At 34.8% G+C, this 27,760-nt stretch overlaps 2 protein-coding genes across 20 annotated transcripts in view; one reads left to right on the plus strand and one right to left on the minus strand.

Moving 5' to 3' along the window:
* LOC139966056 (protein lifeguard 1-like) lies at nt 1-20,855 on the plus strand. Of its 3 annotated transcripts, XM_071968704.1 has the most exons (11): nt 1-145; nt 3,902-3,998; nt 10,746-10,809; nt 12,105-12,186; nt 12,957-13,013; nt 13,716-13,806; nt 14,829-14,912; nt 15,218-15,259; nt 16,117-16,206; nt 18,010-18,057; nt 19,058-20,855. In XM_071968704.1, the coding sequence occupies exons 2-11, from the start codon at nt 3,996-3,998 to the stop codon at nt 19,208-19,210; spliced, it is 714 nt and encodes a 237-aa protein (XP_071824805.1). In that variant the 5' UTR covers nt 1-145; nt 3,902-3,995; the 3' UTR covers nt 19,211-20,855. The 3 variants fall into 3 exon arrangements, with proteins under 3 accessions (XP_071824805.1, XP_071824806.1, XP_071824807.1); XM_071968705.1 differs by lacking the exons at nt 1-145; nt 3,902-3,998 and adding an exon at nt 9,521-9,614; XM_071968706.1 differs by lacking the exons at nt 1-145; nt 3,902-3,998 and adding an exon at nt 10,303-10,476.
* Nucleotides 19,989-27,760, minus strand: part of LOC139966047 (arf-GAP with GTPase, ANK repeat and PH domain-containing protein 1-like) — a 90,239-nt gene continuing 82,467 nt past the window's right edge. For 3 of the 17 annotated variants that reach the window (XM_071968686.1, XM_071968685.1, XM_071968688.1), the window contains exon 17: nt 19,989-27,199. In XM_071968686.1, the coding sequence (XP_071824787.1) occupies nt 26,981-27,199 (219 nt within the window). In that variant the 3' untranslated portion in view covers nt 19,989-26,980. The remainder of the gene's footprint in view (nt 27,200-27,760) is intronic. The other 14 variants (XR_011792440.1, XR_011792428.1, XR_011792427.1 and 11 more) reach the window with 14 other exon arrangements.

A 27,760-nucleotide genomic window follows, 5' to 3' on the forward strand; every position in this document is an offset into this window, starting at 1 on the left:
GGCTATTATTGTTACTCCTGGTTGTAAAAATAGTACTCCTGTCATAAAAATAGCAACTGCGCATGCGTAATCGGAAATTATTCTTACAAATAGTCGTAAGAATAGCCACTTTGTTGTTATAAAGCATAAACTACCAAGATCTTCGGTAAGTAACCAATTAATTTTACTAACTTACGTAAGCCGAGGCCTAAAACGTTTACTACTCCTAGCCTATGCACTCCACTTAGACCACGATTTTTGTAGAGAAATTAAGCTGAGGCTATGGGTTGAAACTGGGACTTTTTAAAGTGGTTTTATGGGGATTAGTTTTCGAAGGGGAAATGTATGAATGTTATATAGTGGTACCCTATTTTATTTTTGGGGCAGTATGGTGGGCAGACATCCAGCAATTCAGTGCATGAATTGTCCTCAGGCTCCACCCAGCATTACCTCTCTGGGGATGTATGTACAGTATTATATATAGGCCTATTCGTTATTTCTGTGAAGCGTATTCTAGTTATTGTGAAGCGTATTCTAGTTATTATTATTATGACGTCACCCATGGCTCGCGCATTGGTGGTTTGCGCTGTGGTGTGGCGGGGTATAAATCACGCGCTATTAGAAGCCTATCTTTTGTTTTAAATGATTCGGGGTTGGAAGACAGCCAAACTGGTTCAAATTGGTTGAGTGCCCATTTGCATATGCTCTTCTGCATATCAGGTTGGCACTCAACCAATCAAGAGTTTGGTAAGGGGTGAGTTAAAAGTTTACACCAATCGGGTTCAAGGGCAGAGCGTGTGCCCTGTGCAATGCGTCTTAATTTGTTATTTTGGAATCAGGGGTTTAAGTGCTTCATAAAGACATATCGAGGACTTGAAGTTTATCTCCCGAAGTCTACAGACGTAGAACAGTAGGCTCCGTTATTTATATTTTCGTCTGTAGTCTTCGGGCTCTTTACATTTTAATTATCTAAAGTTACAAGTTACAATTTTATCCTGAATCAATAAAAGAAGACATATATTATCCAGTACCCGCTTTTCCTGTTTATTTCACGTTTCACGCTCGGTTCTACGTTGTCAGTGTAAGGCCCGGCTAACCGTTCCCGAACTACCTAAAATAAGCCTTACATATCTAATAAAAGGATTTGAAACAAGAACTGAGCAATCTGCTTTGATATCTATATACTAAACAGAATCCCACGACTAGAATATTTTAAAACTCTACTTGTAAATTACTTGTATTGTACTGGCTTCTGTGAATGAATGTATGGGATGTACTCTTACTCTGTGTGTACCCTAATTAAAGTTGCATACTGTATTGCACACTGATATGCACCATACCTGATGTATTTGAAAGTTAAATTATAACCACCTATTTCAATTCCAACAAAAACAGCTTAAAGTTAATACATCAGCGTAATATGGTAGTTCATTTTAAACTTAACCGTGCAATATCTAGAGATCATGACCTTTGTCCTTTGAAGAACATTTTGCATTGCAACATAACCATACAGTATACCAGCTTACATGCACGTGCACGTACATAGTTACCATTGTGGCAGATGTTGTGTACCTGTTGTTCATCTTGCTGAAGCTTACCAGTGAGTGAACTTGCTGAAATAACCAAGGCTGCCTGAGTGATTCCTCCCATTGGAGATAATGAATGTCACAAACCAGCACTTGAGTCTGGAGTTGCCCAGAGAACTTTTAAATTAGAGAAGTGATTGATTCCCAGAGTTATGCAATATTTTACTTTGTATCTCATAGTTTTCCTGTGTTTTGCCAAACTTGTGCTGTTATATCTTTTCATGATCCACTGTTAACAAACTTTGTGCAAACTTTGTTTCATAATTAATATCTTCACATCTCCATTGTTGTCAGCTTTTAAATCTTATTGAGAGGTAGTGAGGTACTATTCCAAACTTTCCTGAAACTATTTAAATTGCAGTGTGTAAATTTATATTCCTTGCCAGAGGCAGATGGAATCTATGCGATGGTAATGGCACAAGTGTGTGCGTGTGTGTGCGTTTGTTTGCTATCTGACCGAGGACTTGAACCAAAGAATTTCAGGTCCTCGGTTGTGATTTCTAAAGAATCACCACGTCCTCGGAAGAATTCTATTGTATGGGGTATTGTTAAGGTTAGGGTACGTGGATTTGAACAATGGAAAATACAATGGGGTCCTCGGTCTGAATGTAATACAAACATGTATGCGTGTGCATGTGGGTGTGTATGTGACACTTGCTTGTTAACACAGTAGCTCAAAAAGTTCATAGCACTGGATTAACTTTATATGTGGTATGTGGAGGGATCTGTCTTATTGATTACAAGAGCCATACATTCTTTCTGTGAAGTTCAATGGTCATTTGGGGTCAACAGAGGTCAAAGTCTGAAAACTTTGTAGACATGATAGCTAAAAAGAGCATCTATGTTGAACTTCATACATGGTTTGTTGATCCAGCTTGATGAGTAAAAGAACCCTATTGAAAATTGATGGAGGTTTAAGGTCGTTTGGGGTCAACATCAGTCAAAAGTCTGTAAAACCTTGTAAACATGATTCAAAAGTACATATTTGTGGAACTTCATACTTAGTGTTTAGAACCAGCTTAGTGAGTGCAAGGACCCTATCAAAATTGGTAGAGGTCAAATGTCACATGAGGTCAACATGTGTCAAAGTATACATGTAATCCTTGTAAACATGTTAACTCCAAAGTTATAGCAATATAATTAGTCTGTGAGTTCAACCATGCTATGATATTCCTTTGGTGAACTCAGTTTGGTCAATTTCAGTTCAGTCTAGTGTACAGGCCCATTATAAAATAGATCTTCAACTACACATATAGTCATCCAGGAAGTGAAATCTGATTCAATAGTTGATACTCTTTGTGTTGGGTGTTTTAACATGGCCCTTATCACTTTTCACCCTCTGAGCTTCAAGGGGTCAACAGGTTATCTCAAATGGTCTCAAGATTGGCATTATGATTGTGATTTATACTATATGACTTAACTTTGGCAGTAAGTTGTGAAAACATTTCAAAGTATAAACAATGTCATACTACTCTAATTCATTAATAATAATTTATTAAAGGGACAGTTGGTGGCAGTTCAAATTGGTAAAAGAAAATGTTCATTTGCTCATTCATCATTATGTCTATATTTCACTTAGGAACATTATTTCTTCTGGATATTGTTCATTTAAGTTCTATAATGTAAAATCCTTATCAGTGAATTAAATTGGTTGATAACCACAAGTGATCTTTAAATCTTTTCTGGTTTCACATAATTTTTGGACAAATTGAACTCACTTGCTCTGTAAATTTATCTGATATGTGGAATTTTGAGGAAACTATGTGGAAATGAATCACACAGCTAACTCACTTTCTGCTTGAAATGATAAGTAGATCATTCAGGCATTGCCTTATTTTGGACAACTTGTATGCCTTGTGTAAGCAGTTGTAAATTATCTTAGGTGAATCCCAAAGGCATTTCATCTATTTTAATAGACGATCATATGATGAATATATAGAATGTATAAGCTTATAATGTGGACGCTAAAGAGAGCAGTTTGTGAATGTGATTGTTTCAGATTGTAGTTGGTGAGGTTTGTTTATAAATTTACATTACATATTCTGTGAGGAAGGAAATACTTCATGGCATAGTTCCCAGAATAGAAACAATGCAACCATTTATATGCCAGCCTTGTCATTCTGTGACCATTCAACCATTACTGAGCCTGTCCAGGCATATTGGTTGTCCTCATTGCCTTACTAATATGTGTTTCTTGCTATGGTTAGCCAATTTGTCATATTTTCGTATCTCCTACAAGTTGTCTCTGTCAGGGCTGTGTGTTTATGATTATCATCAACAATTCCAAAGTTCATGTTTAAAAATCCAGCATTTGTGTTTTACTTCACTTGGTTTAGCAATCCATAATTGTATGAAGATTGACTATCAAGAAGATTGAAGGGCCTACAACTGATTCTGCTATTGAACTGAGCAACATAAAGTTCAATAATCATGGTGAGTATTAAACTGCTTACATCACTATAGTCCATTAATGTATGTTGATTAATTAATGAATGCTGGTTTTATGGTTTCTAATATGACAAGTTACCACTGGTTTTCATTAGACCATTAATGTATGTTGATTAATTAATGAATGCTGGTTTTATGGTTTCTAATATGACAAGTTACCACTGGTTTTCATTAGACCATTAATGTATGTTGATTAATTAATGAATGCTGGTTTTAATATTTCTAATATGACAAGTTACCACTGGTTTTCATTAGACCATTGATGTATGTTGGTACTTTCTTTATTGCTGGTTTTAATGTTTCTAATATGACAAGTTACCACTGGTTTTCATTAGACCATTGATGTACATTGGTTAATTACATGAATGCTGGTTTTAATGTTTCTAATATGACAAGTTACCGCTGGTTTTCATAAGACCATTTGGTTAATTACATTCGTGTTGGTTTTAATGTTTCTAATGTGACAAGTTACCACTGGTTTTCATTAGACCATTGATGTACATTGGTTAATTACATGAATGCTGGTTTTAATGTTTCTAATATGACAAGTTACCGTTGGTTTTCATAAGACCATTTGGTTAATTACATTCATGTTGGTTTTAATGTTTCTAATATGAAAACTAACCACTGGTTTTCATTAGACCATTGATGTATGCTGGTTAATTACATCATGCTGGTTTTAATGTTTCTAATATGACAAGTTACCACTGGTTTTCATTAGACCATTGATGTACATTGGTCAATTACATCCATGCTGGTTTTAATGTTTCTAATATGACAAGTTACCACTGGTTTTCATTAGACCATTGATGTACATTGGTCAATTACATCCATGCTGGTTTTAATTTTTCTAATATGACAAGTTACCACTGGTTTTCATTAGACCATTGATGTACATTGGTCAATTACATCCATGCTGGTTTTAATGTTTCTAATATGAAAACTAACCACTGGTTTTCATTAGACCATTGATGTATGCTGGTTAATTACATCATGCTGGTTTTAATGTTTCTAATATGACAAGTTACCACTGGTTTTCATTAGACCATTGATGTACATTGGTCAATTACATCCATGCTGGTTTTAATGTTTCTAATATGAAAACTAACCACTGGTTTTCATTAGACCATTGATGTATGCTGGTTAATTACATCATGCTGTTTTTTATGTTTCTAATATGACAAGTTACCACTGGTTTTCATTAGACCATTGATGTATGCTGGTTAATTACATCATGCTGGTTTTAATGTTTCTAATATGACAAGTTACCACTGGTTTTCATTAGACCATTGATGTATGCTGGTCAATTACATCATGCTGGTTTTAATGTTTCTAATATGACAAGTTACCACTGGTTTTCATTAGACCATTGATGTATGCTGGTCAATTACATCATGCTGGTTTTAATGTTTCTAATATGACAAGTTACCACTGGTTTTCATTAGACCATTGATGTACATTGGTTAATTACATGAATGCTGGTTTTAATGTTTCTAATATGACAAGTTACCGCTGGTTTTCATAAGACCATTTGGTTAATTACATTCGTGTTGGTTTTAATGTTTCTAATGTGACAAGTTACCACTGGTTTTCATTAGACCATTGATGTACATTGGTTAATTACATGAATGCTGGTTTTAATGTTTCTAATATGACAAGTTACCGTTGGTTTTCATAAGACCATTTGGTTAATTACATTCATGTTGGTTTTAATGTTTCTAATATGAAAACTAACCACTGGTTTTCATTAGACCATTGATGTATGCTGGTTAATTACATCATGCTGGTTTTAATGTTTCTAATATGACAAGTTACCACTGGTTTTCATTAGACCATTGATGTATGTTGGTACTTTCTTTATTGCTGGTTTTAATGTTTCTAATATGACAAGTTACCACTGGTTTTCATTAGACCATTGATGTACATTGGTTAATTACATGAATGCTGGTTTTAATGTTTCTAATATGACAAGTTACCGCTGGTTTTCATAAGACCATTTGGTTAATTACATTCGTGTTGGTTTTAATGTTTCTAATGTGACAAGTTACCACTGGTTTTCATTAGACCATTGATGTACATTGGTTAATTACATGAATGCTGGTTTTAATGTTTCTAATATGACAAGTTACCGTTGGTTTTCATAAGACCATTTGGTTAATTACATTCATGTTGGTTTTAATGTTTCTAATATGAAAACTAACCACTGGTTTTCATTAGACCATTGATGTATGCTGGTTAATTACATCATGCTGGTTTTAATGTTTCTAATATGACAAGTTACCACTGGTTTTCATTAGACCATTGATGTACATTGGTCAATTACATCCATGCTGGTTTTAATGTTTCTAATATGACAAGTTACCACTGGTTTTCATTAGACCATTGATGTACATTGGTCAATTACATCCATGCTGGTTTTAATTTTTCTAATATGACAAGTTACCACTGGTTTTCATTAGACCATTGATGTACATTGGTCAATTACATCCATGCTGGTTTTAATGTTTCTAATATGAAAACTAACCACTGGTTTTCATTAGACCATTGATGTATGCTGGTTAATTACATCATGCTGGTTTTAATGTTTCTAATATGACAAGTTACCACTGGTTTTCATTAGACCATTGATGTACATTGGTCAATTACATCCATGCTGGTTTTAATGTTTCTAATATGAAAACTAACCACTGGTTTTCATTAGACCATTGATGTATGCTGGTTAATTACATCATGCTGTTTTTTATGTTTCTAATATGACAAGTTACCACTGGTTTTCATTAGACCATTGATGTATGCTGGTTAATTACATCATGCTGGTTTTAATGTTTCTAATATGACAAGTTACCACTGGTTTTCATTAGACCATTGATGTATGCTGGTCAATTACATCATGCTGGTTTTAATGTTTCTAATATGACAAGTTACCACTGGTTTTCATTAGACCATTGATGTATGCTGGTCAATTACATCATGCTGGTTTTAATGTTTCTAATATGACAAGTTACCACTGGTTTTCATTAGACCATTGATGTACATTAATTTCATTCATGCTGGTTTCTAATATGACAAGTTACCACTGATTTTCATTAGACCATTGATGTATGTTGGTAAATTACATGAATGATGGTTTTAATGTTGCTAATGAATTGTTTATATGCTGGTTTTAATGAATGCTGGTTTTAATGAACAATGTTACTAATATGACAAGTTAATCCACTGGTTTTCATTAGTAGTCTGATTTTCATTGTCTGGGGTTTTACTGTAGTGAAGTGAAATTTTGTTGTGTGCACCCGTTGTATTTACATGTATTACGTAATAGTTCGTAATAGTCAGTTTGTTAGCGTTAGTTGTTTGCACGTGCATTTCTTCAGTTCCTGTATACGTTGTTGTATGGCGAACATCGTCCCTGCAGAGCTCCGGGGTTCGCCTCGTAAACCCCTTATTATTTCATCACATTTATTAATCTTGGGTCGTAATTAGCCCAGATTTACTCTATATCTTTACTGCCTGAAGTCCGTGAAGGAGATGTCACTCTTCTCAGAGGCAGGATGCCTCAGGTTTTGGATGGTTCGGCTTCTGGCTCGAAGCCACTGGTTTCCAAGATGGCGGATCATACCAACATATTGTATAGCGAGCTGGCTAGCGGCGATGGAGTCTCGATGTCCGCGAGCTTCCTTTACCGCGAGCATAGAGTCCTCTTCTTCGTTACCGCGAGCAAGCTTCACACATTTATAGTAAAAGTTTAAGTCATACATATTGTATTGTTTACTGCCGTATGTACCCTTATTGTTATTTAATTGAATTGTAGTTTTAAGTGTTGCCCCATTGGCTAGGTTGTACTTCACCGTACAAAGTACATGATAGGTTGTGTTTTGGACCTTGGTCCTATGGGTATATAGCGTGTATTGTTAAACAAGTGTGTAATATTGCGTACTTTTATACTGTAGTGTTACAGTACCGTGAGTTTCAGTATACAGAGAGTTATTAACAGTTACGTGTATTGTACTGTATTGACAGTTCAGTTGTATTGATTATTATTTATTGTACCTGTATTTCAGTATTGTACTGCTCGCAGTGTAAAGAGCGTATACTGTATTTGTATTTTGTATCTTGAACATTATTGTTACTGTTGTCACTATAGAGTTGTCTCAGAGCTTGTCCTTTTAATCTTAGCCTTTATGGATAGCTATAGAGTGACAAGTCTCTTGAGAGTTTGTGGGTTCAGGAGGTGGAAATTCCTGCTGTCTAGGAACAGTACGGTGAAAAGGCCTATAATGTGTTGCAGCTGGCATATGTTGCCCTAGACTGGCCATTATGAAGGTGTAAAATTCCTCGCCTGTTGGCAAACGTTTTATATTATTTATGCAGTTTATTTCATAATGTTCATTTTACATTTTTCCTTATACACTTAATGCATTGTTGTACAGTATTGTAAGAGTACAAGATTGATTGCGGGTATTGATTCTTTAATTGTATTCATGTTGTATGAATATTACTTAGTTTGAGCACAGGTTCTGTGCATATTTCACAGAATGAGTATAGGTTTTTCCCCAGTTTATTAGGTCATTAGGAGTTCATAAAGCCATTTACTGTATACTGTCATGTATCATGATTTGTTCATTTGTATATTATCATTTACCATTTTGTATAGTTTGTAATAAAATGTCAGCCGTTGTGTCAACGCAAGAAAACTCTTGCATCCTCATTGATAACTTATGAGTTCGAAGCGAAGGACCCCAAACCCGGTAATTTCCCCCCGCCATCCGCGGTTCGCTTCATTACATTAGGTTGTGTTACATTATTAGACATTCTTTTAGAAGTGTATTCTTTTCATTCTGGTAGAGTAATCCCAAGTCTTAATTTACATGAATGGTTTAAAGTTATATTATTTAGCCCTTTACATACTTACATATATAACACTACTGTATACAGTGTTATGTACTTTGTTAGCTGTTGAATTTTGAAATTTGCTGTAATCTCATTCCATTATCATTACATTTCAAGTCATTAATTCTGTAGATCAATTTAATGCATAAATTACACCAGAGACTAGTACATGACACAATTTACTTAGACTATCAAACATAGTTTCTCCAAATATACTTTTAAAGATTGGTTTTAGTGATAGTGAAGTGATAGAAGGCATGGCCATCATTATTTGCTCTCAAAATTAATCTGGCTAAAAATTGCTTATGATTTTCTACCTGGAGATCAAAACCTGACTGACTCATACTTAGGTTCTACATTGGTGAAATAGTATTTCAATATTGAGCACTTGAAAATATTTCATCAATCATGTAACTATGCTTTTTGTTTTAAGCATTCATGGAAGTAAAGGTTAAAGTTCTTATTACTCTGCAATACGAAACTAAAATACCCGGCGGTTCAGTGTTTCTACATAAACTTATCAGTTGGCGGGCTTTCAAATATTAACAAGACTTCAGCTTGTTTGATCCACCCAAGTTGTACTTTGACCTACTGTACAGTGTATAGGTTTTTCTCTATAGTGTCAGGTCTATTTACTCATTTAAGTGATTTCTCTCTAAGTGGAAACATCCACGGTTTAGCTGACAGACACTTGACTACATCTGTTAAATAACTGTAAGTACTAATTGTGAGACAAAGCCATAAAATCATATCATCTGTACATAGTGAAACTCTGTGATATTGCTTGCATTGTTGTCTGGATGATTTTTTTCCTAATTAATTTCATACAATTACTGGCAGTTTTTTATGTCAGTCTTCTCAAGTCAGATGATCAAGATGATCAAGATTTAATTTTTTGTTTGTTTTTGGTATGAGTTTGTATGTAAAGCCAATTCACTACAGGTCAGTCCGTAGAATAGAACCCATTTCTGAACAGAAAACATGTTTCTATATTCTGGGTTTAGTACTAATTTTTGAAACAGTAAGCTAATTGTGTATCTTCGTTTTATGTTATATTTTCTAATCTAAATTTAAATGCAGTGAATACTACATTTCTAATAGATGCTGCAATATATTGCATTAATATTTTATGGTAATCATACTGTGTTTCCCTAATTTAATGAAATATCAATCTCTTGAAAGAGCTCTACAATATGACGTAAATCAAAGCAAACAAATTTGTAGCTTTGTAGAAAGTGAAAGACTTGTTAGTGAATTGTCAAATGAGTATCGGTTAGTAATAGGTTCATAGGTGAGTAGGTTCAAAGGTGAGATTGAGTATTGTTACTTATGAAAGTACTTGAGATCGAACCATCTATGTTTAAATTCATTGATTGTGTCCTAAGCCACCCTTTTGACAGATAATGTATCACACATCCTTCTCTCATATGTGGACTTTGATATCAAACTACTAAGGTGCAATTTCAAATCTCTCCTTGCATGAGCATAGCTTTTACCAGCAACTTATTTCTCTTGGGGTCTGTTCTCATTAAGCCTTGTTGCTTAAATTATTTCCTTGACAAAATTGTCTTTATTGGTAAGTTTATAACAGAGAGTCTGTTTGTGCCTTCATTTTGTTTTTAAATACACTTCTTGAGATATTGGAAATGTTAAACAAAAGTAGCAAGTGAATCTTACCTTGGAGTGTTCAAAATTGTTTTGTGTAAGAGCTGTAAAATACTGTAACTTACCTTGCTAAACCTCCACTCATGTCATCATGTGGACAAAGTAAATGTTTTAATGTTTTGTTCTTGAACTAAATGAGCATCTTATCCTTATTAAATTCACTTTTCCTCCAATTTGCAGTACAACAGTATGAGCTACGAAGGTGACAACGGTTTTACTTTTGAAGATGTCAATGTGAAACATGGTAAGAACTTTTCATTATATTCTTCATGTGGAATGTCAGTCTTTTATTTGGTTGATGATTTTAATTAAGACCAGACATGAATGCTTCAGGGCTATAATGTTGTATCAAAGTTTGCTAAGAGACAAAAAATAAAAAAACACCCATGGGTATGGAAACAATTTTGTCATCAAATTGAAACACACCTAACAGCTGAGACTTGTCTTGTATGATATAAACAGGTTTGATTGCTAATTCTCATATATATGCTTCATCATTTTCTGAAAGAACAAATTTAAGGGTGAATTTGAGCTCTTGAAATAGTCTAACTGGACTAACAAATAAATCTTGGCAATTTATCTGTAGCCAAGTATGCTTGTATCACTGACTGGTATAGCCTAGTGGTTAGAGCATCCGCTTATCTGCCAGAAGGTTCGGGGTTCGACTCCGGGCTGAGTCATACCAAAGACTTTAAAAATGGTACCTACTGCCATCTTGCTTGGTGCTCAGCATATAAGTATGGAGTGGGGGAATATGTGTGTCTGATCGGTAAATACGATTTAGCACCCTTTGTGGCAGCTCATCGTGTATAGTCCACAGTGAATTGAGAACGGTTATAGAATGATAATAGACGGTTGGTTATAGGCACTGCGCCATGAGCGTCTTCGGACGGATACTGGCGCAATACGTGTACACATTATGATTATTAGTATTATAAAGGCAATTTAAGTTCAAGTTCATATCACTTGTAAAGGCCTTCATTGATTGCACAGTTAAAGTAATGTGTCTTCCATTACCTTCTCATGAGATGCTTTCAAGTAATTAGCTAATTATGAGAATAATGTACCAGCTTTATTGTCAGTTATTATTTCATTCGCATCCATCTCATGCGGTCCAGTCCTGAGAAAATTTTGACACAATTGTGTGTCAAACAGAGTTGTAACGAATGTTTCATGAGCAGGCGCATAGCCAGGAATTTGCCAAGGGAGGGGCGAAACTGTAGATTCGACATTGCAAACTATCTAAGCGTAGCGCCACCATGTTTTGCGCGAAGCGTTCAAGAAAATTTTGGCTGAAAATGCCTCCCAGAACTTCCCAGGCCTTGTAAGTTGCATCTTAGCATTTTCTCTTTTGAATATACTAGCGATATCATAAAAACATTTAAAAATGTCCCCTTCGCCCCCCCCCCCCCCCTGGCTACGCGCCTGTTCATGAGGAATGGCACCAACTGAATAAACATGTCCATGTGGGATTCTCCTGTGTTCATGTGTCTTTTAATTATTTTGTCTCATTTCTTGATTCCTTCCTTTGTCTTCCAGGCTTTCTCAGGAAGGTCTATGGGATCCTCACCATTCAGTTAACAATAACTGTTGGTATAATCATTGCAATATACATACCAACGTAAGTAGCCTGTTAATGTGTGCATACTCAGGTTTGCAGTGCTGTTAATATTCTACAAGTACTGCTTACTTATTAACTTGTAATACTATAGGCCTCTTATTACTAGTACTACAGTGTTCACTATGGATTGATTCTTGAGTCAGATTCAATGGTTAGACCAAGGCTTTCTAATATGAATACAACTTCAAATTCTTACATGCAGCATGCACATTATGCATGCTATCAATGATGGTGGGCTGCAGTTTGAATTGAATTGGGAACGTGGTATTTAAATTAATATGAAACATTCATTTGGAAGTTATGGTATTGTCCAGATTTTATAGTGAATTGGCAAGCAGAAATTAGTTAGGTTTAACTTTTGGACATTTTCAAGTATTAAAGGTGATCCATTTTTGATTTTGGAATATCTTCTGCTACTGAAATACTAACAACTCTTTTAAACCTGTTTTAAGCTTCTTGCATTACCATTTTGGTATTCTATGAAAATATCATTTAATTTTGTAGTTTATATCTTTTCACAATATTTTTTAAATCGCAATAAAATTTGTTGAGAAGCGTCTAATTTATTCACTTTGTTTCTTCAATTTACTGTTGTAATGATTGCAAACTTAGGTACAGTCAAACGTAGGTACAGTGAAACAATCAAGGTTCCACACAGGTGTGGGCATCATGAGTATATTTTAGTAATACTAATATTATATATTTATGGTGCAATAAACTTTAAAGACCACCAAGATTAACTTTGGCTTTCTTGTGATTTTCCCTTTCAGAGCTGACAATTATCCCAACTATTTCATTGAAAATACATGGGTCTTTTGGCTATGCTTGTAAGTAACTGACTGGCAGTTTAATAAACATGAATGTTCCTGAAGCTGTTAATGCTTAATGTATGTGTGCTGTAACAGCAATGCTTTGAACATTAGATGAAGTGTGATCTGGTTTGCTTGTTGTAATTTTAATCAGTAACATAATGACTGAAGAAATGAAACATATATCTAAACATGCAGAAGATTGGTTGCTAGCGGCCTTGAAGACCATGTCTCTGTGTATAGCTGGGTGAGCTAGATTATGAAACCACCAATATTTACTCAGTACTGAATGAATTCCTCAAATTATTATGTAACTTGTGGATTTATGTTACATCTACATTGAACTATATTCTTTTACATTCTGCTAGAATATAAAAGACAAATCTTGGCAATATCTCTAGAAGTGCCTTGGCAGTGTTGAATATTCAGTAGATATAATGGGCACAGGCTCTGTAAATGTGTGGAATAAATTCAATATGGTCGTCTAGCTCTTGAGAAGTTACAGAGAAGTCTGCGATCTGTTATAATACAAAGAAGACAAATAAAACAGAAAAGGATTAAAAAGAAACATTTTGGGGATATGGCTGATGTAAGTAGCCTAACACAAAAATAATGTCACTGGATATTCAAGTTTGGACTAGTTTTCTAAAAAATATAGAATGGTAACTTGGAGTGTGCTTCAATATATCCATTGAATAAAATCTTTCATTCATCCAATAGCTGTTTCACATTTGTCATGATTCTGGCCTTGGCATGTGTACCAGATTTGAGGAGAAATTCACCAATCAACATCATATGCCTCATGCTGTTTGTAAGTATCCCAGCTGTTCTATAGTAGTGCTTTTAATGAGTAATTAGTTATGAAATTGTGGTTATATGCAAATTTTACCTGTAATGTTAACCAATTACTGGAACTGATGTAAATATTGTGTTATGTGATTTGTTATCTTATTTAGAAGTTAACATATTACATTATATTAACATATTCTGATTGATGTAAAAGAAAAACTTAAAAGCTCAGGGAAGTTACTTTACCCGCAGTGTCTAGTCTAGTTCTGTACAGCAGTTTGCCTCTATATGACACTATACTGATATGATATCAATTAATCAGAAAGAAATCACTACTAAATGCTAAATAAATCAACTGCTTTCTTGCAGTGAAGTCTCTCTAAGCGTTTACATCACGCCATCAGTAAGGTGCTCCAATGCAGAATAGGCTATACAGTAATAACTATGTTTACTACATCCCAGCTGTGTCAGGGCTTAATGGCTATGTTTATTATATCTCAGCTGTGTCAGGGATTAATGACTATGCGAATTACATCCCAGCTGTGTCAGGGTTTAATGGTTCTTGATGTAACATATCCATTGATGGTTTCTTAGTAAGGATGACTTTCTTTGATTTCCAATCTTTATTTTTTACTCCAACGCTTCCTATTTATAAATTGTTGGAATAAATTGAACCATAACCATGCTAAATATGTCTCTCAGCACCTCTGATCAGAATAACTGGCTTACATTTGGTTATAGTTTTAACCATTTCTTTTCGGCCAAGATTACAAGTAAAGTTGAGGTTAAATGTTGTGTTATATATTAAATACTAAAGAGGAGAGACTTCCTTCTACTTAATATCACAAGCAATCAATCAAGCAAGCAATTTCAAAAGTATCTCAAAGTCTCTACTTATTGTTTATGATGTCTTGTTTGGTCTTCCCTGTGGTGTTAATATTGACAATTCATTACAAATTGATGTTAATTCTGAAGAATATTTCTTCATTACGTAATATCTTATGTTTTCTTCATTTATAAGTTTGTTACTTAATTTTTTGACAGACAATTGCAGAGGGAGTACTGCTTGGCATAACATGTTCCACCTATGAAGCACAGACTGTACTGATCGCAGCAGGAGCATGTGCTGTGAGTAAACTCACATACAGTAGTAATTAAGTGGCAGCTAAATACAAACAGCAAAGACAAAGAACAAACAGCATCTGAATAGCATAAATAGATGTGGTTGCTAGGCAGTGACATCATGTTGCCAGATATAGCCTTCTTTGCTGCAGGCAATGAATCACAATATGAGGTCTCATGTATCATAATGTAATATGTTCTAATTGATTATGTTTCTTTATTCAACTTGATTGTTTATTAACAGTTCTAATTAAATATCTGTGATGTTTGAAGTTGAAGCTTTCCATTTATTTATGTTTTTCTTCTCACAGGGTATCGTCCTGATTCTTACTCTCTTTGCTTTCCAAACCAAAGTAAGTCATCTTATTCACACATGCTGAGGATGCGTTTCTCACTAAATACATTTTAGTGTTACGATGACCGATCACACTTCTATGTTTATATAAAAGCCTTAATTCCCTTCCTGCAACAAGTTTTTGTGCCTTGATCCTGATCCTATATAATAAATTTACCCAGGGAAAGGCTTAGAAATGCTCACCACTTTTATCCAAATGTACTGATACTCTGCTGTTTAAAGACACAATGATAAATAAGGTAAAGGACAAGCTCATAATGTGGAGTAATGTTATGCTCCGTAATGCATAGCTTTATAATGTTTCAGGTTATGGGGCTACATAGCTTATCACTTATTGTTCAGAAGTGATTGATCATTTAACTGTCATCCTAAGAAAATAAAAACACTTTCAAGTTTGGTATAATTGTGAGAGAATTGTGTAAGTTAGTTATTAGTCTTGATTAATACTAACCTTGGATTCATTGATCAAGAGTGTTTTTAATACAGAGGCTGTATTCTGAAATGAAAATCATATGCTAGATTTAATTTACTGCTATTTATATTTTTGTGTTCTTGTTAATTTTGAAAGTTATTAATTGGACAGATCAGATGTGTTGCTTTATTTTGGCAGCGTATTGAACTTATTTGAAAAGAACAAACAGATTTTCAGCTAAAACAGGATTTGAAACTAAGACCTCAGGAATAATATCTTTAGTTTGCTGCTTGCTTGTTTTCAATCCTATTCCAGGTAATAATTTCTTTTTTGCTACTTTCAAATTTTGTGCATCAATTCCCAGTGCTCACTTTGGCAACCTTGATTTGTTGCTTGTAAATTTCCTTCACTATTAACTTGTGTACACTTTATTGATTCCACAGATTGACTTTACCATGATGAGTGGTTTAGCTCTGGTCTTAGTAACCGTTTTGTTTTTCTTTGGACTGTTTGCAATCATCTTCAGAAATGATGTAAGTTGTTTTGCATCTCAAGTAATCAGACAGTATGCAAATTATATCATCAGTACTACATATATACGTGTAATGGCATACTATCATCTCAGATATAATCTCATTAACAGTGGCACAACCATGTATATACCCCCAAATAACATCAGGGCTCAGAACCCCCCCCCCCCCCAGCCCCTATTGGCAGACAGAATGATACAACAAACTAGTTTACAGTACCTAACTATATAACATGTATTTGCAATATAACCTAACCTAAACAGTCAGAATTCTTCAACAAATAGCATCATTTTGCATATGAGCACCCTAAGCACCATCAAAGGGTTTGGACCACCCCTCACTTGAGACCCTTCCCTGGATGATGTAACATCACAGTCCCCCACCCCCCCCCTCCAGTTCAATAATGGTGGTTATGCCCCTCATTAAACGGACTTAGAGCAAGGGATCATCATTAAAGGGATGTAGAGCATCGGAACATCATAAAAGGGATCTAGAGCATCGGATTATCAGTAGAGGGATTTAGAGCACAGGATCATCAGTAAAGGGATTTAGAGCATCAGATCATAATTAGAGGTATCTAGAGCAAGGGATCATCAGTAAAAGGGATGTAGAGCAAGGGATCATCAGTAAAGGGATCTAGAGCATCGGATCACCAGTAGAGGGATTTAGAGCACAGGATCATCAGTAAAGGGATTTAGAGCATCAGATCATAAGTAAAGGGATCTAGAGCACGGGATCATCAGTAGAGGGATCTAGAGAAAGGGATCATCAGTAAAGGGATTTAGAGCAAGGGTCATCAGTAGAGGGATCTAGAGCAAGGGATCATTAGTAAAGGGATCTAGAGCACAGGATCATCAGTAGAGGGATCTAGAGCATCAGATCATAAGTAAAGGGATCTAGAGCACGGGATCATTAGTAGAGGGATCTAGAGAAAGGGATCATCAGTAAAGGGATTTAGAGTAAGGGTCAACAGTAGAGGGATCTAGAGCAAGGGATCATTAGTAAAGGGATCTAGAGCACGGGATCATCAGTAGAGGGATCTAGAGAAAGGGATCATCAGTAAAGGGATTTAGAGCAAGGGTCATCAGTAGAGGGATCTAGAGCAAGGGGTCATCATTTAATAGACCTAGAGCAAAGATCATCAGTAGAGGGATCTAGAGGAAGGGATCATCAGTAAAGGGATTTAGAGCACAGGATCATCAGTAGAGGGAACTAGAGCAAGGGAACGTCAGTAAAGGGATCTAGAGCAAGGGAGCATCAGCAGAGGGATCTAGAGCAAGGGAATGTCAGTAAAGGAATCTAGAGCAAGTGATCATCAGCAGAGGGATCTAGAGCAAGGGGTCATCATTTAATAGACCTAGAGCAAAGATCATCAGTAGATTATCTACAGCTAACTTTTCCTTAAATATTATATACAAAGATAGCATGTGGTCAAAGGCATGCATTCTTACTGTGTGTTTATAAGGAAGACCTCCAGTAAGGTTCATCTCACTCATTGTCTGGTAGTCTGCAGTTGTAATGGTTACCATCTGGCTGTTACTTAGCATTTCAAAAGTTCAAAGGAATAAATATTTGAACTTGTCAGAAATGCAAATTGATTAAAAAAGGGGGAAAGTACTTCAAACATATCTTAATAACATATGTTGTGAATGAACTTTTGTAAACTTTCAAGATTAATGGATTAATGAATATATGGCTTCATCATGTTGTTAAAGTACCTCAAGTCAGTACTGGAGAATCATCATCATTTCATCACAATCTCTTCCTATTTATTGATCTGTTTTTCTTTTTCTTTCTTCCTTGCAGGTACTTGATGTAGTCTATTGTTCGCTAGGAGTCGGTGTGTTTAGTTTAGTAAGTGAATGCTCATATTGTACACTTAACCATTCATCAGATAATTCTAATATGAAGTTAGTGCTGTGGTATAAGAGTTGGAGCCATTTTATGTTTAGGACATCATTGACTTTAATTTAACTCCATCAAACAGCTACTTAGTAATGAATCTCACACAACTTAGTGCTTGCCTAGTTCCATTGGATTCTGCAATGAACCTTGTGACACTGAAACTATGATGTCCGATCATTCCTTTAAAATGTCATCCCAGCCAGATATCTCTATTGAGTGAAGGAGTAGACATCAAATATTCAAGTTACCATAAATTATCAGTAGGAAGTTCATTAAAGCTATGATTTTGAAGTAATCGTGTGTACAATGTTTTCAGACTTGGGCATGTGTAGACCTCAAATGACCCTTGACCGCCACAAAAATCAATACGGTTCTTGTACTCGCCAAGGTGGATCCACATACCAAGTGTGAAATCCATTTAACCTTGACTTTCGGAGTTCTTGTACTCACTAAGACCAATCCACACATCAAAGGCAGCCATCATACAGTACAAATCTGAGTTAGCATGTTCACAAGCAGTGTCACATACACACAGATACATACGTGCCATTGTAACCATAGAGATTCCCTAATTATGCCTTCAGTATGGAATCAAAAAGACAATTATTTGTGCAAAAGTCATTTAGCTCAAGAAAGATCACAGTATGAACTTTGTAAACTGATAACTCAGAGAGAAGTCTGAATACATTGTAATTAAGCCAACTGTTTAAGTAAAGCATGAAATCAACTTTGTTTGTGGTATGTAGGCTGACATTAGTGTATTAGCTTGACAACCACATGAACTCAACAGTTGTGTAATTGATTGTTAGTATTGATTATTCTTGTATTAAGGATGGCAACAAGTCACTAAGCCCCATTGGCTGTCTGATTTTCATATACAGCACATGTTACTTCAGCATGCTTTGAACTACTCTTACATGATGATGGTTTATTTTTGTTTTTATTTCAGTATATCGTGATAGACACCCAACTTATGCTTGGAGGAAAACACCAGTATGAAATCAATGAAGAGGAATATGTGTTTGCTGCCCTCAATCTCTACCTCGATATTATCAATCTCTTTCTCTTTCTTCTGAGAATAGTAAATAAAGCATCTAATTAAATCTTCTCAACTAACTGTATTTCAGGCAAAGTTCAAACAAAGATCATACTAATATGCGTGAATGTCTAGTATGGAGTTTTGCTTAATTATGAAATACCTTATTCCAAACACTGACCCACAAATGAATCTTCCAGGATATGAAAAAATTAAATGTCTTTCTTAAGAAGTTTCAACTGGTTCAATTGTTAACAAGTCATTCCTATATAATGGAAGATGATTCAGTCTGTATCCTGGACTCCCACCATGCAAGTCACTGATAACATCCATCTTATGATATTATAACTCTATACCAACTTATTGCTATAAATATGACAGATATATGACTAAGCATATCAGTATGTGGTAGTTTTTTAGTATAATACAGCATAAAGCAAGCATTCACAATCATCATCTGTCACACTTGTTTTCATGTTATGTACACTTTATTGAATGTTTTTCGGGTTTCCATCAAAAAAGTAGCTGTAGAATTGTGCATCCTTTGTATTTTGTCAGTTTCTTGAGGGAGTATTAACATGATATGTTTATCTACATGGTGACCAACAACTACATTCTTTAGTTTGGTGAAGGTGTAAAGCCAATCAAAAATTAATTTGTGAAAATCTTCATTCCTTTTATATATTGCAAAAAAATTGTTTTGATATTTAGTGATAGTTTCTTAGTAAGCTCCAATCATCTATTTTTGATACTACTTACACATGAGCCACTAGACATACTTCAGTAATAAGTTTAGCTTTTACTCAAGCAAAGTGACTTTTAAACTTTGTATTATTATAATTGATTTTTGAGTTTCCATTATTGTGAGTACAATTGTATGGTACCTTCATTATGACAGCATTCTCTAAGGTTTACTTTTGCTTTCATAATTTACAAACTTGATAAGCCTCATGTTGAACTCAAAAAGAATTTACTTGAGAAAAAGTGCCATCACCTTCAGTCTATTGGAACTCACAGAATATTTATATCACAGGTTAAACATTCTTGAACCATTTTGTGATATCATCTGGTTGGGTGCACCCACATTTTATTTGGATCAAAACAAATTTGTGCACAGGGTAAGTATAAGCTAGCTTTGTTCTCAAGTGACCCTTGAAGAGTTGATAGTAACCAGTTTGTAATATTTGTTAACAATAGCCTATTATTTTGTTGACTCTGAAATGTTTTTATCAAGTGCTGAATTTTTAGCATAATGTTGAATGACAGCCTTATAGTATACAGAAGTATGTTATTCCCAGCCTTGTAACATAATGTTGATGTAATGACATAAGTATAGTATACAGAAGTATGTTATTCCCAGCCTTATAACATAATGTTGAAGTAATGACAGCCTTATAGTATACAGAAGTATGTTATTCCCAGCCTTATAACATAATGTTGATGTAATGACATAAATATAGTATACAGAAGTATGTTATTCCCTGCCGAATAACATAACGTTGAAGTAATGAAGCCTTATAGTATACAGAAGTATGTTATTCCCAGCCTTATAACATAATGTTGATGTAATGACATAAATATAGTATACAGAAGTATGTTATTTCCAGCCACAGGTCCATGTGTTACATCTGATTTGGGTTTTCTATCCAGTATGTTTGAAATCCATCAGCCTTTCAAGTACAGAAAATAATTCTTGCATTCTTGAAAACTATTGGCTGTGTATTGCTATTCTCATTTCATATTCTTTAAGTACTGGAAAGATGATTTTTGAGAGGGGAAAGGGAGTTAGACCTAACAAAATAGACATTTAGCGATTTATAGAGTATATCTACAGCTGAGTGTATCCATAAATTAAAGCAGCTGGTTGTGCTTGCACCTGAATTTCTCCTGTCATTGATTTCACGAAACACCTAAGGTTGATCCCATTTCAAAACAAGAGCCCTTTCTATGTAGAACCATTAGAAATGACACCATTGACCCACAGAACCCCATAGCCCTCTCAAACTAGATCAAAGTAAATTGTTAGAACCCACACCACCGAACCCCATATCTGTACAATTATTGGAAGTCATGTCACTGCATCACATGCCCCTCTCAAAGAACAGTTTGTGACATTGGTCACATGTTAAATGCAATTCAGTATGAAACCCCTCAACTCTCCTGTCAAACCTTAATTCTCTGAACTTTCCTCGAAAATCTAAGCATAGTTCAATTGCCTATTTAAAATTGTCAGTAACTGGACTATTCCATTATATAGCTAGCAATTAACAGTTAAACACAGACAGTCGGACAATAAAGATTAACAAAGGAGGTTAAAATATTAATAACTTGACAATTACAACTTTATTTTCATTTCTTTCCATGCATTTCTATACAAGGATGACATTACATGAAAGCCTTTTAAAATTCTTATATAGTAAGTACAATATTTACAATACACTGTACAAAAACACAAAGTTAATAATATGCAATTTTTAGTAAATACATTATTTGAACAAAAACAGAAAAACATTTCTTGACAATCCCATCAGTGTTCACTTCTTATCAACAAACTCAGTTTCATAAATATTTGGAAAAGTTCATGAGTTGGTTGCACAAAATAAAAATAAAAAGTCTTAGCTTCATAAATGCAAATCTGGGATAACCCAAACATTAGTTTTTTTATATATTTTTTTTATTATAATGCCGCTACATTTCTGATACAAAAACATCCTAATTTCTAAGAAAAAACAAATCTTGTTAAAGGTTCTTAACTTGGGCTGCAATTGAAACATTTCCATACAGAAAAGGAATGATGACATGCAGAGATGAGATTCTGATTCATGTTGAGAACATTAGTTGGACATGTTGAGAACATTAGTTGGACATGTTGAGAACATTAGTTGGACATGTTGAGAACATTAGTTGGACATGTTGAGAACATTAGTGGGAAATGAGGGACTTGTTGCAACTCTACACCTAACCCTGGTGGACGGTTTGGTTGTTTTACTTCTAATTTCTTGTTAGGAGTGTCATGTAGCAACTAAGCCAATTTCACTTACAAAAGACCGAACAGTCTTGATCAGAATTCTTGCCCCTCAAATGTTAAGAAATGTATTACAGTTTACAGATAGCTGTGGCATTTAAATCCCAGCATGACCAACACAGACAGAGAGCAGCATGAGCAGTAAAATTTAACGTCTTAAGATATAAATTTAATGGATGGAACATGAAAACAACAACATCTCCTTCAAACAATACCTTGATGTGTTTGCTACTAAACGATAGATCTTAATCTGTTTCTTAAACTGGCAAGACGAGGACTGGCTTAATTAGTCCAGTTATGACAGAGAGGAACTTCTCATTCATGTTTCAATGAGTTAATACAGGTACTAAAAACAATGGCCTTAGAAAAGAAATTACATTTCAGGTAGTAATGTAGTAGAAGAAAATAAAACAAGAAGCTTGCTTGAAAGTAAGTACAAACTACGATCTTCCTGCTCTATCTCATTCTCATCTTAATATAGAAATCAGAGAAGATACAAAAACAAGAATTATGAAAGCAGATTGAAAAGTGTGTCAATTAATAAGTGGTAGTCCATATCAGCTTGTTCTGTGGGTATTGCTTGACTTACTAGCACACACATTTAACAAGTATAAAATCATGTAAACGAAGCTGGTTATATCCAATCAACTTTCACTTACCATGACTACAAAACAGGAATTGTTATTCCTGATAATTCAATAATGCTAAGCTAGTTTACACATTTGTTTTTTTAACATTTTAAGTCACTTCATGATACAACTACTGTAAATAATTCTGTAATAGAGCAAGAAAAAGAAGAAAAAAAAGGGGTGGGGCTTAGAGAGATTTTGATGGCAACACCAAGTGTGCTGCAGGTTCCTCTAACCCTATATATACTCGAACTGGGGGATTAATGCAAACCTACACCCCCGATATCTCAAACTGGGGGATTACCCCACTATCACACTAATCTATAACATTTACTACTAATCACACACAAAACTGTCTGGTGGAAATTCAATACACAGATGGTGCTCCATATCACAGGATTAACTAATGAAGCTCAACATAAATCAAAGAACTGTTATTAAATATTCCACTTTATAGTCCAATTAAGTACATTTTGGCAGATCTCAAGGTGACATCTCTCTTGATATTTTTCAGGTTTAATCTACAAATATAAAGATTCTGGGGAGGTATCACCAACATGTAGAATTTGACTCAGATCCAGTAACTACCACTGCTGGTCCTATATACTCCTCTAATACACCATTGAACCAAACAGATTTCATCTATACTACCCACTACTCATATCACTACTATATATGAACATATTCAATATGCCTATCCTATAGAGATGCCTCCATTACTAATGAACATATTCAATTTACCTATCCTATAGAGATGCCTTAATAAACATGAACATATTCAGTTTAACCTATCCTAAAGAGATGCCTCCATTACTAATATTCAATTTGCCTATCCTATAGAGATGCCTTAATAAACATGAACATATTCAGTTTAACCTATCCTAAAGAGATGCCTCCATTACTAATATTCAATTTACCTATCCTATAGAGATGCCTCCATTACTAATATTCAATTTACCTATCCTATAGAGATGCCTCCATTACTAATATTCAATTTACCTATCCTATAGAGATGCCTCCATTACTAATATTCAATTTACCTATCCTATAGAGATGCCTCCATTACTAATATTCAATTTACCTATCCTATAGAGATGCCTCCATTACTAATATTCAATTTACCTATCCTATAGAGATGCCTCCATTACTAATAGACATATTCAGTTTAATCTATCCTATAGAGATGCCTCCATCACTCAGAGAATTCACAACTGAACTGATGTTTGCAGAAGATACAGATGCATGATCTTCTACCAATCATACAAGAACATTAAATCACAACATTTATCAACAGCTAACTTCCTTCCTTCCTTTATCTATCTGTCTAATCTGTAACTTAAAACAAAGCAAGAGATATTCTGGGCCTGTAGTAGAGCTCTCAGGTGGGAGGGTAGGTTTAATTATTTATATTTAATTTAAAGTAAAAGAGGTCATGGTATAAAAACATGACATGACATCAATACTGAACTAATCTAATAGATATTTGCATTAGGATAGGTACAAGGTGATTTACTTTATTCAGCTATGGAATAGTACTAACAGACCTCTAAATACTAACAGTTATAAACTGGTACATATTCAGCATAATATTCCCCCCTCCCGAAACCCCACCCCTTCACCACACCATCTGTGCTCTCACATTAGCAATTGTGCTCACATTTCATCCTATTTTACCCACATCAGATTATTCTGAATTAGAACAATGTAAGAATATTGTTTTTTTTTTTTTTTAAGTTTTCATAATTTACTAAAATAAATGCCCTAACTATTAACTTCAAAGTTTACATAGACCTGATTTCTTGTGGTGCTAAGTGTACTATATAACTATGGTGTTTGGATTATAACTCAGATACTTGTAATTAAAATGTTTTTTTTTTGTATTCCTTTAAAGGCATTAGAGAAAAGACATTTAAATGACAGGATTGGTGGTGAAGAGAAGGCCCATCCACACAATGATAATAACCAAATGTTACAGTAATGACTTGAGTAAATTGATATTTGTTGATATACTCAACTTCTAAATGTGAACTAATATCAGTTCCTCTTATTCTAGGCCTGTGCCACATGAGTATTCCTAACTTCATGATGATTCCACAGCAATGATTAACTGACTATAAGGAGGCACAGTAATTGCAGCTATGAAGTTGCACATGATATGTACATTAATGATAGGTACATTAATGATAGGTACATTAATGAGTAACATTAAAATAACAGGGACATTCATGGCTGCATTAGCAGTAGGTACATTGATCGGTGTATAATGATAGTCACATTAATGATAGGACAATTCATTAGTTACATTAATAATAACGGTAACGATAGGACACAAATGACTGCATTAATGATGGCAACATTACTGATAGGTGCATTCATGATAATATTAATGATAGATGTTCCTTTAAGCAGCTGGTTATAGTATTTGCCTGGTCATTTCTTACCACATCTAATGCACAGAAACTGATATGTTATGTTTGTAGGACTGATGTCAGAGCATATGTGTACATCTTGAGAAAGTCACATTCCTTACATTTATTTTAGAAAGAAACATGAACAATTAATCTATAACTAGATGAACTTTGCATATAAGAATCAGGGTGGATGCCATTATTGCTGAAGCTAATTACATGGTTATTGCACCTGATTGGACATAGAATAGTAGTTCACAGAGAAGATTGCACTGGCATCTGTACTTGGTGTGTAGTAATGAAACAGAACCAACTGCTTTAAGAAATATCAAGTTAACACCCGACTATCGCATATCCGAAAGGAAACATCCATAGGAAGTGTGCTTCTTTGTGAAGGAAATATCCACATGAAGTATGCTTCTTTGTGAAGGATATATGTGTAGGAAGTGTGTTCTTTAGTTCATGGATATGCACTTTCTATAGGATATGTCCTTACAAATAAGCCTCACTGTGATAATAAGGTGCAACGAACATCTATAACATGAATATTCAATAATTCCATAAATAATCATGATGTCATCATCAAATCATGTCATGTTAACTGTTAGTAGCTACTACCTGCCTTCACCAAACTGAAAGTTTATTACACATGATTTGTACACATGAAGTATTTCCGGTAATCCATGATCAACAATTTGTGACCCTCAGAATGTCATATGCAGAAACTAATTATTCCATGTATCTTCTCCTTCTAGTCTTGCTCAATGCTAGTATTGTATCTGTCAATTCTAGAGTATTATTGCATCATTACATAGGTGACATAAGCAAAGTAGCAACATTTCAAGCTACTGGTAAGAGTCTTCTTCACAATAAGATAATGCGTAATGGCAACCGATGCTTTTAGCCGAGTAGCTTCAACAGTTTGAATGAACTAAATCACTTCTTCATTCAAAAACAAAACATTAAACAGCACAAAGGAAGTGGTGATTCTAATAAATAACCTTAGATAGCTACGTTAATCCTTACACAAATTATACTCCAGTACATGCAAATAACATCATTCAATATGTTTGAAAGTCAAAACAATTCAAAGTAATAAACGTTTCTGCTTTCTACTTGAAATGATTTTCTTTTTCCATGCCTGTAAAGTTGTGCTTCTTTATGTACAGTAACAACAAAATGAAATACAAGTCAACATTTGGTGAAATCCTTCATACTACTGTACTTAATTGCAGACAAGTTTGTCATCAGCCATGTTGTAACTTTTCAGTTATTCATTGTATACTGTAGATATTATCACTCTCTTAATCAAGGAGCTGCTGGAGCTACCCTTTTAGTTTCCATATAATGGGCTACCTTTCTGTCCATGTAGCCCAAGACACCATACTTTTCCATATCATTGGCTATCTTTCAGTATGTAGTAGCCTAAGACACCATACTTTTCATATCATTGGCTACCTTTCACTTATGTAGCCCAAGACACCATACTTATCCATATCATGAACCTTTCAGTTGATGTAGCCAAGACACCATACTTTTCATATCATTGGCTACCTTTCATACCAAGTAGCCCAAGACACCACAATACTTTCCCATATCATTGGCTACCTTTCAGTCCAAGTAGCCAAGACACCATACTTTTCCATATCATGGGCTACCTGTCATGTAGCCCAAGACACCATACTTTTCCATATCATGGGCTACCTTTCAAGTCACTGCGACACCGTGCTTGGGTTGGTTAGAACCACCATTATTGTTCTCTACCTACCACTGATCATATAACACTGTTCATGCTTCTTCCTTTGTTCCTTGGTGGGGGCAGTAGGGGTGGTCTGTGCATAATAGAACTATTGTTCATGTTTGTATTGCACTCTTTGTCTTCATTACAACCACTTGCACGTAACACTTTTGCACAATCATCAGCCCCGACACTGTTAGCATACGCCAGTGCTGACCTCCCATCACCATCCTTGGCACTAACATCGATATTGTACTGAAATGAAACAGAAATTATCTCAAATCTCTAGAAATAGTCATCTCAAATCTCTAGAAATAATTATCTCAAATCTCTAGAAATAATTATCTCAAATCTCTAGAAATAGTCATCTCAAATCTCAAATAGGGAAAATAGAAAAGATTACCCTTGGCATAAACAACATGACCTTTGACTGAGACAGAAGGCACCCAAGTCATCAAACTTAGTCAAGAAAACTGGGCTGAATATATCAAAATAGAATCTCAAGAAGGGCGATATAGAACTACTTTCACAGAATGAATGAACTTCCACAACTTATCAGTTGTAAGAATAAGAAGGGAATAGGATGAAAGTTAATGTTACTGTTATGTCATACACTTATAGTGTCGTGAACCCTCATGTATATTTAACATATGCAGATGTATGTAAATACTCTGTTAACTTATCCCTTAAATGATTTCCAGGAATTCAACTTATATGTAGTGTGATTGGCTGCTGCTGTCATGTGACTTAAACGTTAACTTATGATTGGAGGAAAGTATCTTGTCTTTTGCCTCGTGTATGACAGTTTTGTAAGCC

This window comes from Apostichopus japonicus, chromosome 4, assembly GCF_037975245.1.
Source record: "Apostichopus japonicus isolate 1M-3 chromosome 4, ASM3797524v1, whole genome shotgun sequence".
In the NCBI taxonomy this organism is placed as follows: Eukaryota; Metazoa; Echinodermata; class Holothuroidea; order Aspidochirotida; family Stichopodidae; genus Apostichopus; species Apostichopus japonicus.

What these genes read in the sequence shown, in the direction of transcription:
- LOC139966056 (XM_071968704.1), top strand. An exon ending in ATTGCAATATACATACCAAC is followed by an intron (nt 12,187 to 12,956) that starts GTAAGTAGCCTG and finishes TTTCCCTTTCAG; the next exon opens with AGCTGACAATTATCCCAACT. An exon ending in GAGTCGGTGTGTTTAGTTTA is followed by an intron (nt 18,058 to 19,057) that starts GTAAGTGAATGC and finishes TTTTTATTTCAG; the next exon opens with TATATCGTGATAGACACCCA.